Raw genomic sequence first — 16430 nt, 5'->3', positions numbered from 1 at the left:
AGGAACAAACAGACACACACACGTCCACGTGACGGCCGAGACCTGCACACACATACCTATTTATAGACACTAACTGGTATGTGTGTGTGTGTGTGTGTGTGTATGTTGTGTCCATCCTGCTATTGGAGGCAGCAGACACAAATATTGACCGTCCCTAATACTCGCAATACTCGCAATCCTCTCTCTCGCTCTCTCTCGCTCCCACTCTAATTCAATCACTCTTCCTGCAACGTGGCCAGGGATAAGACACTGCTTCAATAGCAGAGGAAGAGATGGAGAGAGAAGCGGCACGCAGACATTGATGCATGCATTGTCTGAGAGAAACAGAACGAGAGGGAGGGAACGACGGCACGGCAGAAGAAAGAGAATCGATAGCCGTCTCTCATCTCGGGTTATCTCCCACACCTCAATTACCGGGATTGGTCGAGACTGAGGATAACGGGATTGCTGGCTGACACTTGACATGCGAACGGCGGCGACACAGTGACTCACACCTACGTACCTCTCCAAGTCTGGAAAGGAACACAGCAGCATGTGCAAGAAATCCTGAGGGATAGAGAGAGGGGGCGGGGGAGAGAGAGAGAAGGGGAGAGAGAGAAAAGAGAGAGAGGAGGGAAGAGAGAGAGGGGTGAAAACGTGGAGTGGAAGGAGGAGGCAGAGAACGGCCTTTATTCTGAGGTCGCTCGTTTGACCCCAAGTGTGTTTATGAAACATTCATTAGTGAAGTGGAGTCTGCCACTGTGGGCCAGCTGTGTCACACACACACACACACACACACACACACACAGACATAAAGACACGCACACACACCCAAACACACTCTGCCAGGTGTGAACCCTCACAACGATGAAGGCGCCAGCAAGTATAAACACAAAGAGCCAGCGGACGTCCTCTCATTCTGAATCCCTGCTCGTGGGCTAGCCACTCCAGCTGTCTAGCACGCACACTGCACGCTAGCAAGCTCCCGGATCGAGCACCTGGCTCGCTAGCCCTGTCTGTTTTGCTGTAGAGCAACAGGGCCTCTCTACCTGAGAGAGAATAAGTTGTCCGTGGTATTTCTTTACAAACAGTTGGAGGAAGCTGAGAAACGGTTCTTCTCCGACATGACTTGCCAGGAACCTGAGGAGGAAGTAACCCTGGAGAGAAGATAGAGTGAAGATAGAGTGAAGACGGGCAAGACAGAAGAGAGAAAATGGAGATACATGGAAGAGAGCACAGAGATGAAAGCGAAAGACAGAAGAGAGAATAGAGAGAATATGCAGAACGTTCAATCCAGAGAGCTGTTCCAAGCAAAGTGCGGGATCACAAAAATGTGTTGAAATGCAATCAGGAAGATGACTGTTTACAGTTACTGTCCAGTGTGTATGTGTGTGTGTGTGTTCTTACCTTGAGATAGTGGACCTGCATGAAGGTCTTCCCAGGGTTGAGGGCATGTTTGACCATGGAAGAACCAGATTCACTGACCAGACCTGTGCTGTCCTGGTTAGGCCTACAAAAGCAGACAGGCAGACAGACAGTCAGACAGACAGGAAAACAGACAGACCGACACGAGATAAAAGAATAATAAAATACCATAAAACTCGTAATAGGTCAATACAGTATGTTAGCTCAGTGTGTGATCATAGGGGCTCCTTTTCCTATTGATAACACACGCACACACGCACCGTACACTGAACAAACACAGTGACAAACAGCGAGCGTCTCCCCGCGCTGTATGTCTCGGAACTAGATGATAGCCTCAGTTCATGCGTATTGATCGGCTGGAGGAGATGAACTCCTCCGTCCGGCGCGCCTCCCCGGAGGATCAAACCCACCTGTCGATACCCAGGCGCCTGGCAACACATCAACACAGACTTCATCACTGGACGCTTCACCGACAGCAGGCACAGGACACAGCACTGCAGCCAGACACACACACACACACACACACACACGTGTGCTGGCCCACACACGTGATGTGTAACACGTAGAGCCCACATGCAGGTACAGGGCCAAGTCACGCTCACACGGAAAAAGCAGCATTTGCTAAATCACACTCCAGCGTGCGCCCCCCCCCCCCCCCCCCAAACACACACACACAAACGCACATCAACACAAACGCCCGTCGTGTTGTATCGAAGGAATCTACAACCCTGGCTGTTTCTCCTCCCGGCCATCCGAATAGGATGGCTTCCTGTTTCATAGGGCCAGTCAACCAGCCAGCCAGCGACCCGATTTACCCCCTGAGCACAAATAGGTAATGGACTATAAACTACATTACAGCAGGAGAGGGGGGGTGGGGGTCGAGGGTGGGGGGTGGTAGATGGAGGAGAGAAGAGGGGAGGAAATGAGAGAGGAAAGGGAAAAAAGGGGAGGATGTGAAAGACTGGATGGAAATGTGAGAAGTGTGGCGAACGTGGGAGAGTTAACAAGGAGTCTGAGAAACGGAGGGGGAGAGCAGTCAACGGGGGAGGGAGGAGATGGGAGACGTGAAGGGAGGAGAGGAAGGAGGGGAGGAGACCGTACTGCCGTGTTTCAGCCAACCCAGAGGGAGACTCGAGCGCTCGCCCTCTCTCTGATGCATTCATTGATGGAATGTCCAGGGTTGTTTACACGGCTTCTATTTGTATTTGCCAGTTTTGTACTGGCCAATAAAGTTTCTTTCAACCCAACCCAAACACACCTGACTTTCCCCATAACTGTTTCTCCCCCTCTTCTCCCTCCCTTACCCCTACATCCATCCCAGGGAGACCCTGAAGTGGATCTTCTAGAAAATCTATTTCTGACAACTGTGCCTCATGCATCTCTGCTCTGTTCTGCTCTCCAGACCACCGGATCAGTACGTTCACATGAATACATTAACCTTTACTGGAATGACATTACAGAATTAGAATGTCTCCATTGCCTGCAGGTACATGTTGTGCTGAAGGTTTGTTCTTTTATTTACCGGACAAATACAACGTGTAGAAATAAAGAAAGAAATAAAGCACTCTGTAGATTTTGATGTCAAACTGGGACGACATCTCTCTCCTTCAACCCGAGCCAGAAATCTCTCCCCGAGTCTTCAGAGATGTGATGCCCCCCACAATCCCCCACCCCCACCTCTGTGTCTAGCTGTGTTCGCAGGTGATAAGACAGACCCCATTTGAACACAGCTCCATTTCTTCCCGGGCCATTGTGAAAGGGAAAAGGGGGGTGGGGGGGGGGGGGGCATGAAAGATGTCAAAATGAGAAAGGAGGGAAAGTCAAAGACAGGGCCAACACCTTCCATCCAGCCATCCAGGAGCATGGAAAGAGCTCTTTGTCCCAAACGTTTTGACGGATCATACACCCCCTCTCCTCTCCCTCTCCCTCTGTCTCTCTGTCTTCGTGCGTCTGTCGCTATTTTCAATGCAAAGCCCGGCGTTGATCTCTCTCGCTGCTCGTTTCTTAGAACTCCCTGTCCTTCTCGGACCCCCATCTCTTTCTCCCGTTTGGCTCTGGGGTGATTTGCAGGTGATTCAACAGGAATCACCGCAGGTTGCCTTCGAAGATCACACAATAGTTCTGTGTATTTCAGGAACATTACAACTCTTATCTCACTCTGTAAGGGGTGAGTGTGTGCGTGTGTGATTGAGACAGAGAGAGAGAGAGAGAGAGAGAGAAAGAGAGACAGAGAGACAGAGAGAGCATGTGTAACTACAGGAAGAGGCAAACCAGAAGCTATTAGATGACTGCTCTTCATCACATCAGCACACACACATTCGTTTAGAGCTCCCTGTGCTATATCCTCACATTACCCACCGTTCACTGCGGAAACAGGATCACGTATAAAAAAGGCCCGACTGGTCAAATAAATCAGCAGGAAGGATGGGCCTCTCGGGCCACCGTAGCTAAATTTAACTCATCTGAGCCAGACAGATAAGCAGTGGGCCCCCTCCTCAACAAAGACCGTGCGGTCTTGAGCACCAGAGCCACTCTAAAGAGAACCCTGACTCTTGATGCCAGAGAACCCAAACACCTGTCTAGCACCCAATACCTCATGACAGGACACTGTGTATGACGTGTGGGGTTTATTTTAAAATTAGTTAATTTTCTCTGACAACAGAGAGAAGATATATATATATATATATATATATATATATATATTATTTATTATATATATATTTTTTTTATTAAGCTTGTTTGAAGAAGATTCTAGCAGAGCCTAGAATGGCTATGGATGAACCCACATGTTTGGGTCTCTTCCGGCCTGTACTCAGCTCTGGGGCTAGATCTGGAAAACTGATCAGGCTGACCTCAATCTCACCTCCAAGTTCCTCCTGGCTTTCACTGGTAATTCCAGAAGGACCACTCCTCGCACACTCCCACCAGGCTTGTCAGCGAATGATCATCTCTGCTGAAAACTTAGACTTCAACCTCACAGACAGCAGTATGAAGTAACTTCTGTGGGATGCCTAATTGTGTGTCTTACACTGGTTGTGCTGTAAATTGTTCAGAATGTGATGTGTTAATCCACACAGAACAAGTTGCCCCTTGTCTTCAATGTTTTCGTTGTCAACACTAGCATGGTTCAGGACCTAACGTTGTTTAGTCAACTCTGAAATGTTAAGTATTTCAGGCATGTGCATCTCTTTAGGACTTAGCAACTAGCAACATGAGGGAATGTCCATGCTAGCACGTTGTCGTAGTAAGGCTAACTAGACATAACACATGCACTAGTGCACTGTTTTGGTATTTTCTCAGAGAGGGTTTTTTTCCATTGTTTATATAACGTTGTCAGACGCCAAGAAACTCATCACCAATTTGCTAATCGCCCCCTTTTTTGCTCATAGGGGTGTGCCTCTGATGGAATGTCAAGGTTCTTTAAACAGGGCATGGCTGAGGCCCACACAAACCCTTTCACAGTCTGTCAACCCGCAATAGAAATTCTAATACATTTTACTGTACCCTTATTTACAAAAAAGCAGAATATTGAAATTACGAAAGTAAACCATTATAGAAAAGAACAGATTTCCTCCCCTCCCGCCTAAATACATGTATTTCCAAATAAATGGATGACAAACTTTTTTGTTTTGTCCAACACTATAAAAAATACTAATTTGTGTGTGTCCTCGTGTTGAAACCTGGAGATTAAGGCTGTAAAGGCCTGATGGTACAGGATACCTGGATGGAGGTAGGATTGCAACTACCACACTTAAATCTCCGGAATGCTCTGTGATGTTAGCTAGCTACAAATCCGGCACCAACCACACACTGATGCACATACTGCTACACAAACACACACATGTACGCACTGAGGCGCGCACACACGCTATACTTGCGATAATTGCTGTTTAGTGGCATGTGGCCACTAAATGCCAGACTAAAAGTCGAGTAATTGACTGATCTGTCAGATCAGGTGATTGGATTGACAGCCAGGTCAACCGATGAGGCTCACCTGAGGATCTGTAGCTCCTCCTCCGAGTTCTGAAGCTCATCAGCCAATCGTCTCCATCGGAGCAGAGCTTTCAGCTTGGACTGCTCTTCTGTCTCTGGACCAGACAACTGAAAGGATAAAGGGATGGGGGGGGGGGGGGGGGGGGGGGAAGAAGAGGATACGAGAAAGATGACGGAAATGGAGGGAAGTTAGAAAGGAGAGATGGAGGGATGGGAAGAGGACATGGAGTGAGTAAGGAGGGATGGGGGCCGGGAGGAGGGGAAAGAAAGCCATCAGGAGACAAGATGAGTGGAAACCATGAAGTGATACTGCTAGCCAGTCTAGATCGACTGCTGTTTAGTTTTTTTTTTTTTCTTCCATTCCCCCCGTCTCACAAGTCGGTCCCAGGCTGCTACCCCACAGCCGAGCCCATGTCATAAAACCGACGTGATTAAAGAGCGTACGCAGAAGAAGAACATTTCTGGGTAATTCTAGATACAGAGGAGGAGGTGGGAGGATTAGGACTGTAGCAACAGAAAAAACATGGCGTTCGTCATGCTTGTTTTCTCCTGTCCTGTGATGAAACCAGAGACAGTGAGTGAGACAGATAGTCTCAAGGCTCTGCGAGCCAGTCAATTTTTGTACGCAATAACTTTAATGTGGCAGGGAGGTAACAATCCCTTGCTTGTTCCAGCTATTTAGGTGTTGTCTAGGGATTTCTGGGAACAAGATGGCAAGTTTGCAACTTGGTGTACCGTGTCCGTGGCAGGAAATAAACAAGATTGTGTTTCAGTTGTTCAAGCGCTGCATAGATGAGGGAAAACTGCATTGATGTGGTCTTTCCTCTCGTGAATCCAAATCCATCTCCTCCCCTCATGTCCCACTGAAACGTCGGCGTCTCAGTTTCAAGGCCGGCGAACCACTGTCGGTGTCCCCAGACCGGGTGTGCGGGTCCTGGTCTGGTTACCTGCTCAGCGCGGCCCCAGATGACGTCCTCCAGGAAGGTGGCGAAGCCCTCGCTGATCCACTCCTCTGTCCAGTCCCGGGCGCCGATGGCCAGGCCGAACCAGGCGTGAGCCAGCTCGTGACAGAGACGAGACCCACAGACGGGGCTGGTCAGCCCCCCCCCGCCGCCTTCCAGAACGCTCTGAGAGAGGAACGCCATGTGCGGGCTGAGACGGAGGGGAGAATAACAAGGAGGGGGACGTAGGGGGGAGTGGAAAAGGAACAAGGGGGGTGAGAGGGGACACGGAGGGGAGAAGCGGCGGAAGACAAGCGGGGGGGGGGGTAAAAGGAGAGGAGGGAGAGTCCAAAGGACAAAAGTGGGATGGCGCGGGGGAAAGAGAGACGAGGGGAAATGAACACACAGTCGACTAACAATAACATGTGCAAACAGAGAGCCGTTTGACTGTTTGTCATCCAGCATCAACGCAGTCAACACCGCCCCCCACACACACACACACACACACACCAAGCCTGCAGAGAGATCAAAGACCTTTCAGGGGTCTCTCGCATCTATCATTACTGGGTAGGAGGAGGGGGAGGAGGAGGCACAAGGGATGGAGGGTTGGAAGGAAGAAGAAGAAAGGGGGAAAGAGGGGAAGACGGGATCAGGAGTTGGCGGTCAAGTCTGCTTATCATACCTGCGCGACACACACCTACCCCGCCTAGCCACGAACCCTGCATTCCACAGCATCAGGTGACCCGGCGGCGACTTTGAAAACCTCTGCGCGGACTAAAAATATCTCAAAGTTCAGCCGACGGATTGAAAACACTGGCTGAATGTTTTTCATTGGGTTTTACTATCGTTTGGAGTCATTAGACGAGGGCTGGTTCCTCCCTGTGTCAGCTGTTCCCAGACTCCTGTGGGATTCTTCCCAAACCAAGCCCACATCATTGGGGCATCTAAGGTAACAAGCCACTGTGTGTGTGTGTGTGTGTGTGTGTGTGTCAACAAGTGCATCATGGTACGTGTCTAGCATGCTTAGACAGTGGAGCCTACCTTCATAAGCGTAAACAGTACCTGCTAACCACGTAACACCTTCAACAGCCTCATCGAGGCTTTCATCCATTGGCTCTCGTCAAAATCCCGCGTTCGAAGCGAGCCGACAGACCGAGGTGCAACAGCATCTTCTCTGCAGACTGCGAGACATTACATTCCTCCGTAATGGTAAACAAAGGCGAGCCGCGATCAGCGAATACTCTGCGCCTGTACTTAGGTGGCGCTTTGCTCTTCCGTTGATTACACGCAAACGACAGTAAGATTGATGTGTTTCTATCTCCTCTTGCTGCAACTGCTTTTTATGCAATTCGAAGGAGTCGTAAACATTCGGTTGGAGGGGTTCAGAAAGTATCTTGGGTGCACGCAATATGACACATGCCTGCCAAAGGAAAATAGTCAACAACTGTAGAAGTTGTGGTTTCCTTTCACACACAGCTATGAATCCCACTACAGCTGAGACTGCGAGCACAAACAGCACAAAACGGCTACCAGAATCGTGCCTTGGTGTGGTGTTCTGGAAGATTCTACCATCAAGGCCATCCTGGCAATGCCATCTCTCTATTTTCATACAATGATTTCTAGTTGGTTCTGTGTACTATGAGGATGCATAATACATGCCCTCAAATGAACCTTGGGCAAAACCTTAAGCTTTCAGCAACTTAATTCAACTCACTTGAAGTGTTCCAGAAGGATGACAACAATTTACAACAATTAAAGACAGAAGGCATATTTTTCCGTCTCATCCGAACCCAACAGACAGGACCAGGCTAAATGAGTTAGTGTACCGGGGAGACCTGAGGGGATGCAGTACATCACTTCCAGTCTAGTCAAGAGGAGAAACTATCATCTGGCCTGTCACCCGACGTACAGTAGAAAGACACACAAGAACACATGAGAGAGACAGAGAGAGACAGAGACACAGAGAGACAGAGAGAGAGAGAGAGAGAGAGAGAGAGAGAGAGAGAGAGAGAGAGAGAGAGAGAGAGAGAGAGAGAAAATAAAAAATGGTTGTTGTTGAGTCTGGCAAAGAAACCCCACCATTTTCTCAGAAGCGATAGAAAGAACATTACCCTCTGTAATATCTGTCATCCAACATGTAAATTCTGTACTGCTGGTCTTTAGTGGACCTGTAATAACGTCTCATTGTTATGTATTGTTATCATGTCTAGATCCTTTCCATTTTTGTCACAAAACAGCAGCTGGATTCAAAAAAGTATCAGCGAGGTAGAATATGCTAACATTGGCTTTACCCATTTAATTGTGCTCTAATCTTGTTTCCCCACAATTGGATAAGCAAGCCTTTGTTGCCGGTTCCTGCTATGTGTGTTTGTAAGGGAGTGTGTGTGTGTGTGTGTGCGGCACAAAGACTGCCTTTCAAGGTCGGCGCCCGTAACTTGCTGAGAAGAGGAGGAATCCGACAGAACAGTGACAAATAGCGTCGTCCCACCACGATGCTGCCACGACAACAACAGAAGCTTTGACAAGCCGCAGCACGCGGAGAGTACATCGGGGGGGGGGGGGGGGGAAACATCGACAGTAGGGCCGCTCTCTCACTCACATCCCCATATGACCGCGAATGCACACACACACACACACAGAAACACACACACACACTTGGGGTCACCCAGAAATGGGCGCAAACAGAGCTGGAGGATCTCAGACAGAATGTTTACGTCGGCCCACGTTAAACTGAACTCGTTTCTTCCCATAGGCTCCTCGAATGATGGACCGCCTGACACTTTGAGCCCCGACACTGAATCAAGGTTCTGTAATCCGACCCTGAGACACACCCCAGACAAATCACACCAACAGCCCCAGACGCCAAGACAACGTTTTCAAACGGTCACCTCATCTCCTGAGCAGTGGCGGACAACTTGACTTCACGAGTGTTTGCGGAGGAAGTTTGGTGATTTCGTGTAAAACGGAAGAGTGTTTGGCTGATCCAGCCCTTGCCCTTCTCTCCATCCATAATTCATCCTCCCTTCCTGGCTGCAGGCCATCCGTTCCCCACTGGGACACCTCCATGCATAATGCAGCGGGGTCCTATCATAGCCCTGTAATTGACATCCCCGACCCAGATCTGCTCCGAGCATTGACACCACTGAATCACGCCTGTGATTGAGGAGGGTGTGTGTGTGTGGTTGGGTGGGTGTGTGTGTGAGAGAGACAGAGCCTGTCTATATCAACAATTTCACTGTCCCTTCCAGCTGAGATGGAGTGTGCCAAAGGAGAACACACACACACACACACATGCAGACACACACGCACACACATTAGTGTCCCTCAATGGGTTACAAACATCGACATGGAGGGCTAACTCATTTCAGCTTCCTGGAAAGTAGGGGCTCCACCACTGTTGTTCCAACCCGTTCTCTTCTCATAGCGCTCTGTCGGCTTATTTTAGAAGCGGGGGCCTGTTTGACCAAACTCCTCCCGCCGTCCCTTTTTTAACAAGTCTGACTTCAAATGTCTGGCATTCCTGGCTGGCTGCTGATCTACTCTGCACCACTACGTTCCCAGGCGGGCCCCACGAGGCCCCACCAAATGCCACTCCTTGTAGGGCTGTGGATCATCACCCCCCCCCAACCCCGCCCCCGCCCCCCCCCCCCAAAGCCATCCACCCTGAGTACCCCGCATCACAGCCCCAAAATAAATATCAGAAAAGATATCAAGGGGGCCCGTTCTGCTGATGAGTTCAGACTCGGCCATATGTGGCATTCTCTCATTCTGCATGCATAATTTTGCTGCACGCACCCACCCACACACACACACACACAAGCACTCCCAAAAAGACGTGTACTAAACAATAACTCAGATACACACACACACACACACACTCCCAAACACACTTGTACAAAACAATACCTTACACACACACACTCCCAAACAGACTTGTACAAAACAATAACTCACATGCATGTACACACCAATACCACACACCTACCCACACGGGTACAAGTACACACACACACACACACACAGGTCTAAAGTTGGGGCTCTGATCCACAGCTGGTTCAGAGTGGGTAGGTATGCTGCCCGTGATGGGGTGAGTGGAGCGCATTCGTGCCATTTACATGGACAGCAGCATAGGAGACGCCGGGCTAGGTCTGTTTGTTATGCCTACTGTGTGCGGCCCTTTCCCTCCCAGTTAACTTGATTGCTCCACATTAGCAGTTCAGAGGGCTGCTAACAAGCCGACGGGCCGAGCCCTGCTGCATGCCGATGTAACGCTTCTGTACTGTACTGGATACACACACACCACAGACACACACAGACACACACGCATCATCAAAGCTGCATGTCGGAAGTGTCCATATGTCGAGGTTTGGCACAGAATCCATAGAAGATGTTAATGTGTGTTGGAGGAGGGAGCAGTGAGAGGAAACGAGTAAGAGAGGGGGGAAAGGAAGGAGGGGAAGGGAGCGAGGGAAGGAGGGAGGAGAGGGAGTCCAGTCCCATCCTAAGCGGGCCGGGCCTTTGGGAGTGATGTCAGCCCTGAGGAATGTCTGCCTATATGCGTGTGAGACGTTGAGGCAGTCGTAGTGAGGAATCTCCTCTCATGCGTCCACTGTTCAAGCCAACGGACGCTCCCTTCTCCCAGCCAGGACCTGGAGTGTTCACTCCTAACCCACACAGTGCCGGGGATCAAACGGGGGATATTGTGGGTGGTGGAGGAAAGGTAGTCATTTGATACGTTACGTAACAGCCGGGCAGGAGGGAAGATTGTTAAGTAGGAGTTGGTAGCTAAATGAGGTGGATTTGACAGAGGTCTTTCTGTGTGTGTGAGAGAGAGTGAGAGATAGGATACAGACACACACAGAGAGAGAGAAAGAGAGAGAGAGAGAGGATACAGAGACACACAGAGAGAGAGAGCGAGAGAGAGAGAGAGAGAGAGAGAGAGAGAGAGAGAGAGAGAGAGAGAGAGAGAGAGAGAGAGAGCGAGAGAGAGAGAGAGAGAGAGAGGGAGGGAGGGAGGAAAAGGTTGCTGTAAGCTGTGACACGCCTGTGATTGAGGTGTGTTTGTAATCAAATCCTGCTCACACACAAACACATTAACTCAAGCTAGGAACGATTCTACGGTTAACCCTCACTAATAGTGTAGGTATTTCATTGTGTGTATGAGTTAGAAAGAAAAAAGGGACTACAGATGGATTGTGCGAGGTGAGGGAGGAAATAGAGGAGGCAAGAAAATGAGTTAGTAGGGAAGAGAGGGAGGGAGAGGGGGAGAGAGAGAGAGAGAGAGAGAGAGAGTGGGTTGAGTTGAGTTGAAAGAAACTTTATTGGCAAAAAACTGTCAAATACAAGCCATGGACATTACATCAATTAATGCATCAACACGCAGTACAAATCAATCTACAACCAGTCCTCCTAGTTCTCCTACATCAGCAATTTGTGAATAATTTATAACAAATGAAACCATATGAAAGGTTTTCCACTGTATAAGAGCTGTATACTTCACTAAAGGAGGCTGTGCCACGATCCTCTCAGGAAACAGCTAGGTCACCTGACTTCCACGATCCGTCTGTCCGTCTGTCTGTCACCTTGACAACTGAGGAGGTAATGACCATGCCCTCAGGTATACCTAGCTTTCTATAATGTAGGATGAGGCGCCACGGGAATCTATGGCCTTGCTGTGATTAGTTTGAAAAGGATGTACACAATTGATATTTAGAAGAGGGTATATTTTTATTTTACTGTATAAAAGGTATATATATATATATATATATTAGAATGAATGAAGTACAGATAATTGAGAATGCATAGCATGAGACTGCATTGACTTGGTAAAACTGTTTAATCTTGGAAGACTTTCTAATCTTTCAGGCTAAATCGCAGTCAGACCCCGAGAAGATTTCACTTTGCACTTTGTTTCACAAATGTCTCCTTTTGAGCACTTTAGCACAGGTCCCTTGGACATTAAGACGTCTGGCTTCGCCCAGACAAATGAAATTATCCTCAAGCCCCAGCCTCTCACACCGCCAGTCATAAAACACCCCCTGCATAAACTCTGAACCGGTCTCCCCTGCGCCACACAATGGGCCCATCCATCACTCAATGGGAATAGGTGCCGTGGACTCATCCATTACTCAGTGCAATGGGTGTGCAGCGACAGGCTTGTCTTACCAAGGCCTTTAATCCAGAGTTATAGCGCTGTGTGCCAGTGTTACTGTTAAACACAGCAGCATGGCAGCAGCTGCCACGGATACCTAGCGCAGATTAAAAAGAACCGATTTGCGGTGGCGGAGAATCCCTCACCTGACTCCGCTTCCCTCACACCATAGGTTGAAGATATGGTAATGTGCCATACTGTCTATGCATCATGGCTTGCGAGGATAATGAAGAACTATTGTGATGAAAACATTGTGTTGTTTTCCCGGTTCTATCTTCGTCTGAATTCAATAAGTGTGGAAAAAAAACGCAGATGTCCGTGTGCAATCTCACTCCACGCTAAATGACAGCTGTGTCTCTGTTCAGCCAATCCTCAACGCCGATATTATCTTCATGCCTCCTTCCATTCCCCAACTGAAATGACTGGACGTGGAGTGAGCTCCGGCACAGTGCGGCATTGCGAGGGTTAACCTATTCCACAGACACAACCAGGAAGTAGACCCTGATAACCGCATAGGAATGTTCCCGCAACAACAAGCCACTTTCTAAATTGGACCCTGCTATCTTCATTAAAGGATGGGGGGGGGGGGGAGGCGGAGCGTTTGAAGCGAAAGAAGAAGGGTGGATAGGGAGGGAGGTTAGGAAAAGTACTGTAGGAAGGAGAGACAAAGTCAACTCCAGCAAGGAGAGGTGACAAAAGCTTTAAAAAAGAAAAGAAAAAAAGAAAACGAGAACCTGAGAGACAGAAATCCAGTTTTTTTTTTTTGGGGGGGGGGGTAATTACTTAAGAGAGTGCTGGGCATTCCTGTGCTTTGAGTCCAGGTGCAGGCATGCAGAGCAGTCTTTCATTGGCCGGACTCTTTTGTCTGAGCACAGGGGAGAGAGGTCCACTTAGGCGGGCGGAGAGAAACACCTCATCCTTGACTATTTGATTAACAGCTGTCTTCCGTGCCAAAGTCGGCCCGGTCTGAAAGGAGAAGGGCTCTGTCGCACACTTCTAGAGTTACGCTGGAGAGAAGAAAGAGAGACAATCCACACAGAGAGATGGTGGTGGGGGGGGGGGGGGGGGGGGGGGGGGGGGGGGGGGTTGAGAGAGGCAACGGTGGTGGTAAGAGGGACGGCAGGAAGGGAGGGAGATAAAGTGTGAGATGGAAGAGGGGGGAGAAAGAAGAGGGGAGGGACCCAGAACAGGAGCAGGGGAGGGAAAGAGGGCCGGCAGTGGTTACCAGAGTCGAAGGAGAAGGAAAAAAAGAGGATAGAGGAATGAGGGATCAAATGGGAGCAGAGGGTGTTGAGCCATGGGATACAGGAGGTAATGCAGAGTGACTTCCATCTTGTACGCGTCGGCTTTGTTTGGCGCGCAAAAGGCGGAACGCCCATCCCCCTCGCACACGAACGCTACATGTGTCTCTCTATTTGTCCCCGCAGGGACACTCCCCACCCCATATGGAGTAGGGACCGTCATTTATGTCACACACACTTTGACCGGAAGTGAAGTCGGCCTTAGGACAGGTTACGAGTGACAGAACAAAACCGAACGACCCCTCCCAAGCCCCTCTCATCCACTTCCTCTCCAAGGACCCTGGTGACCACCCTCTCGTCCTCCTGGTCCTATAAACAAAACGATGCGCCGCACGTCGGATGTCAGGCGTGAGCGCACCCCTGGCCTCCACTCAGAGAGGTCAGGGACGCAAATAACTCACCCCCACCCACTCTGACAGCTATACGAGCCGCAGGTCCAGCCCATGTGCCAATCAGATCACTTTAACGACCTGCTAATTCTCTGCATATTTGCCTGACCATTGCTTGGCCTCAATGGACCTCGCATCCGGCCTCGCAGCCTCCAGCCCCCTCCTTGCCCTCGGGCTGAGGACAGAGGGAGCATGGGGGAGTAGAGGGAGTTCATGTCAGAACACATGTTTAGAATTTGATTTAGAGAACAAAGTAATTGTTTTGGCAATAAGCCACTGTGTTATTTCTGTCCGGTTCTGCTTGGAATAGGAGCGATGAAGGTAGCTGGCGCGGGGGTGCCGACAGACACGCACAAACAAGAAGCAGATAGACAGAGAGAGAGAGAGACAGAGAGAGAGAGAGAGACAGAGAGAGAGACAGAGAGAGAGAGACAGAGAGAGAGACAGAGAGAGACAGAGAGAGAGACAGACACAGAGAGAAAGAGAGAGAGAGACAGAGAGAGAGAGAGAGAGAGACCTGGCCATACTGAAATCCAACTAAAACACAGGCTTAATTCTCGGATCGACAGGGGTTTGGAACCCCAAAAAAGAGGAAAAAACGCTGTATTTTGACTGAGGCAGGGATCAACACCGCTGAATGACTAACACCGCCTCTCAGGACGTCTGAAGCCATTCCAACTAAGTCAAAAGTGGCGCGAGACCACTGTTTCAATAACATTGTGCGTCACCCAGAACCTGCCGTTGAAGCCGATCCCAGATCTGAGACCGGACAAAGGCGCCCAACTCAACACTTGCGTCAATCCGCCCTCCCCAAAACACTGGAAAGCACCCTGTCGCCGGTTGGCCGGAGACGTCCTTATTTGCCCACGTGGCGAGTGAGGTCGTTCCTGCGGCGCCCCGCGCGCGTCACGGCGAGATGCGCGCCGCGCGGCTTCAAAGAGCGGGGAGGGAAATGCCTTGCCCTTCCTGTCACTCCGGCTCCCCGCGCTGTGACGTGGACGAGATGCAGCGCGAGATTAGGCTGCGTAAACAAGCGCGGACACACACACACACACACACACAGCTACTGAATGATCACGTACAGCAGCAGCGGTGAGTGTGGATGTGTGTGTGTGTGTGTGGACGCTAGGCCCACACACGTGAGGGTTTGAGAGGGTCTATGTACTGTAGGTGTGTGGCCCCAGTGTGTGTGTGTGTGTGTGTGTGTGTGTGTGTGTGTGTGTGTGTGTGTTCCATACGCCGTGCATGAGATATTCACAGTTTCATCCAAGGTAGCACTGCTACGGGAGCTCTCTCCCCGGTAGCTATTCACTGACTGCTTTCCCAGCCTCCTTTTACAACCTTCACGTCATTCCAGCCCATGGCAGACAAAGAGCTGTTTTAGCCGGGGAAGTGTTGCTAAACCAAGGAGCCTCCCCTGCTAGCTGCCCATTGACATCCACCTTTTTATACGAGCCCCTTTAACCTCCTCCTCCTTTTTTGCGGGGGCTCTCCTCTTTCACCTTTTCCCCCCTTTTTTCCTCTCCATTCTTTCGTCTACGATGTCATCCTCCTTCGAGCGCCGAGCCCTCTTTCTCCGCCTCTTTCTCCTCCTAGCTATCCGTCGTTCCCGCCTCTCCTCCCCCCGGATTGAGCATGGAGACAGGGACACACACAGAGCCTCACATGCCGAGGTGTTTAACAGTCTTACCATGGGGACCCGACAGACAGACACGCCACTAAACATCTACTTCAAACACCTAACTCACACACACACGCGCGCGCGCACTCGTTCTGACACCCATTGAATGCTAAATCACAACTTTGTACCAACCACTGCTAAAGCACCAACCTGTAATCAACTGCCCATGCTGGAGTTCCCCTTTCTTTTGTAAGAGATACTGTTGTTCTGACAAAACGCTGTCTGTGTGCGTGCGTGTGCGTGTGTGTGTGTGTGTGAGGGAGGGAGGGGGGGCCAGACTTGAAGCTTATCGGGCACACAGGAGTACGTGGCACAGAGCTCGAGGGCAGACATGCCCTGGCTTGACTTCTTAATCTTTGCTTTCCTGCCCTCCCTCCTGACGTCTCACTGGAAAAGAAACACCATGCACCCCCCCCCCCCCCCCCCCGCCCTCTCCCTCTTGGGGTGCAAAAAACATGTCCCTAGCCCTCGACCGCCCCCACCCCCCTCTCAGCCACCCCCTGTTGTTTCCACGGGGGCATGGCACTGGGCGGCTGGGGCTTGGCTTGGCCCCAAGGACCGGGGCCCACA

At 50.2% G+C, this 16430-nt stretch overlaps 1 protein-coding gene across 4 annotated transcripts in view; it reads right to left on the bottom strand.

Moving 5' to 3' along the window:
• The window catches only part of aopep (aminopeptidase O (putative)), a 54393-nt gene that overhangs the window by 30736 nt on the left and 7227 nt on the right, over window positions 1-16430 (bottom strand). For all 4 annotated transcript variants that reach the window (XR_014742244.1, XM_084690254.1, XM_084690255.1 and 1 more), the window contains exons 6-10: window positions 6345-6549; window positions 5399-5505; window positions 1387-1489; window positions 1029-1136; window positions 503-546 (exon numbers count right to left, since the gene is read on the bottom strand). Coding sequence is in view for 3 of the 4 variants with exons in the window: in XM_084690254.1 (XP_084546380.1) it covers window positions 503-546; window positions 1029-1136; window positions 1387-1489; window positions 5399-5505; window positions 6345-6549 (567 nt within the window). In the remaining variant the exon portion in view is untranslated. The remainder of the gene's footprint in view (window positions 1-502; window positions 547-1028; window positions 1137-1386; window positions 1490-5398; window positions 5506-6344; window positions 6550-16430) is intronic.

Source organism: Hypomesus nipponensis, chromosome 24 (assembly GCF_054491055.1).
Source record: "Hypomesus nipponensis isolate SF chromosome 24, ASM5449105v1, whole genome shotgun sequence".
NCBI lineage: Eukaryota > Metazoa > Chordata > Actinopteri > Osmeriformes > Osmeridae > Hypomesus > Hypomesus nipponensis.
This window is presented reverse-complemented; position numbering and strand designations above follow the sequence as displayed.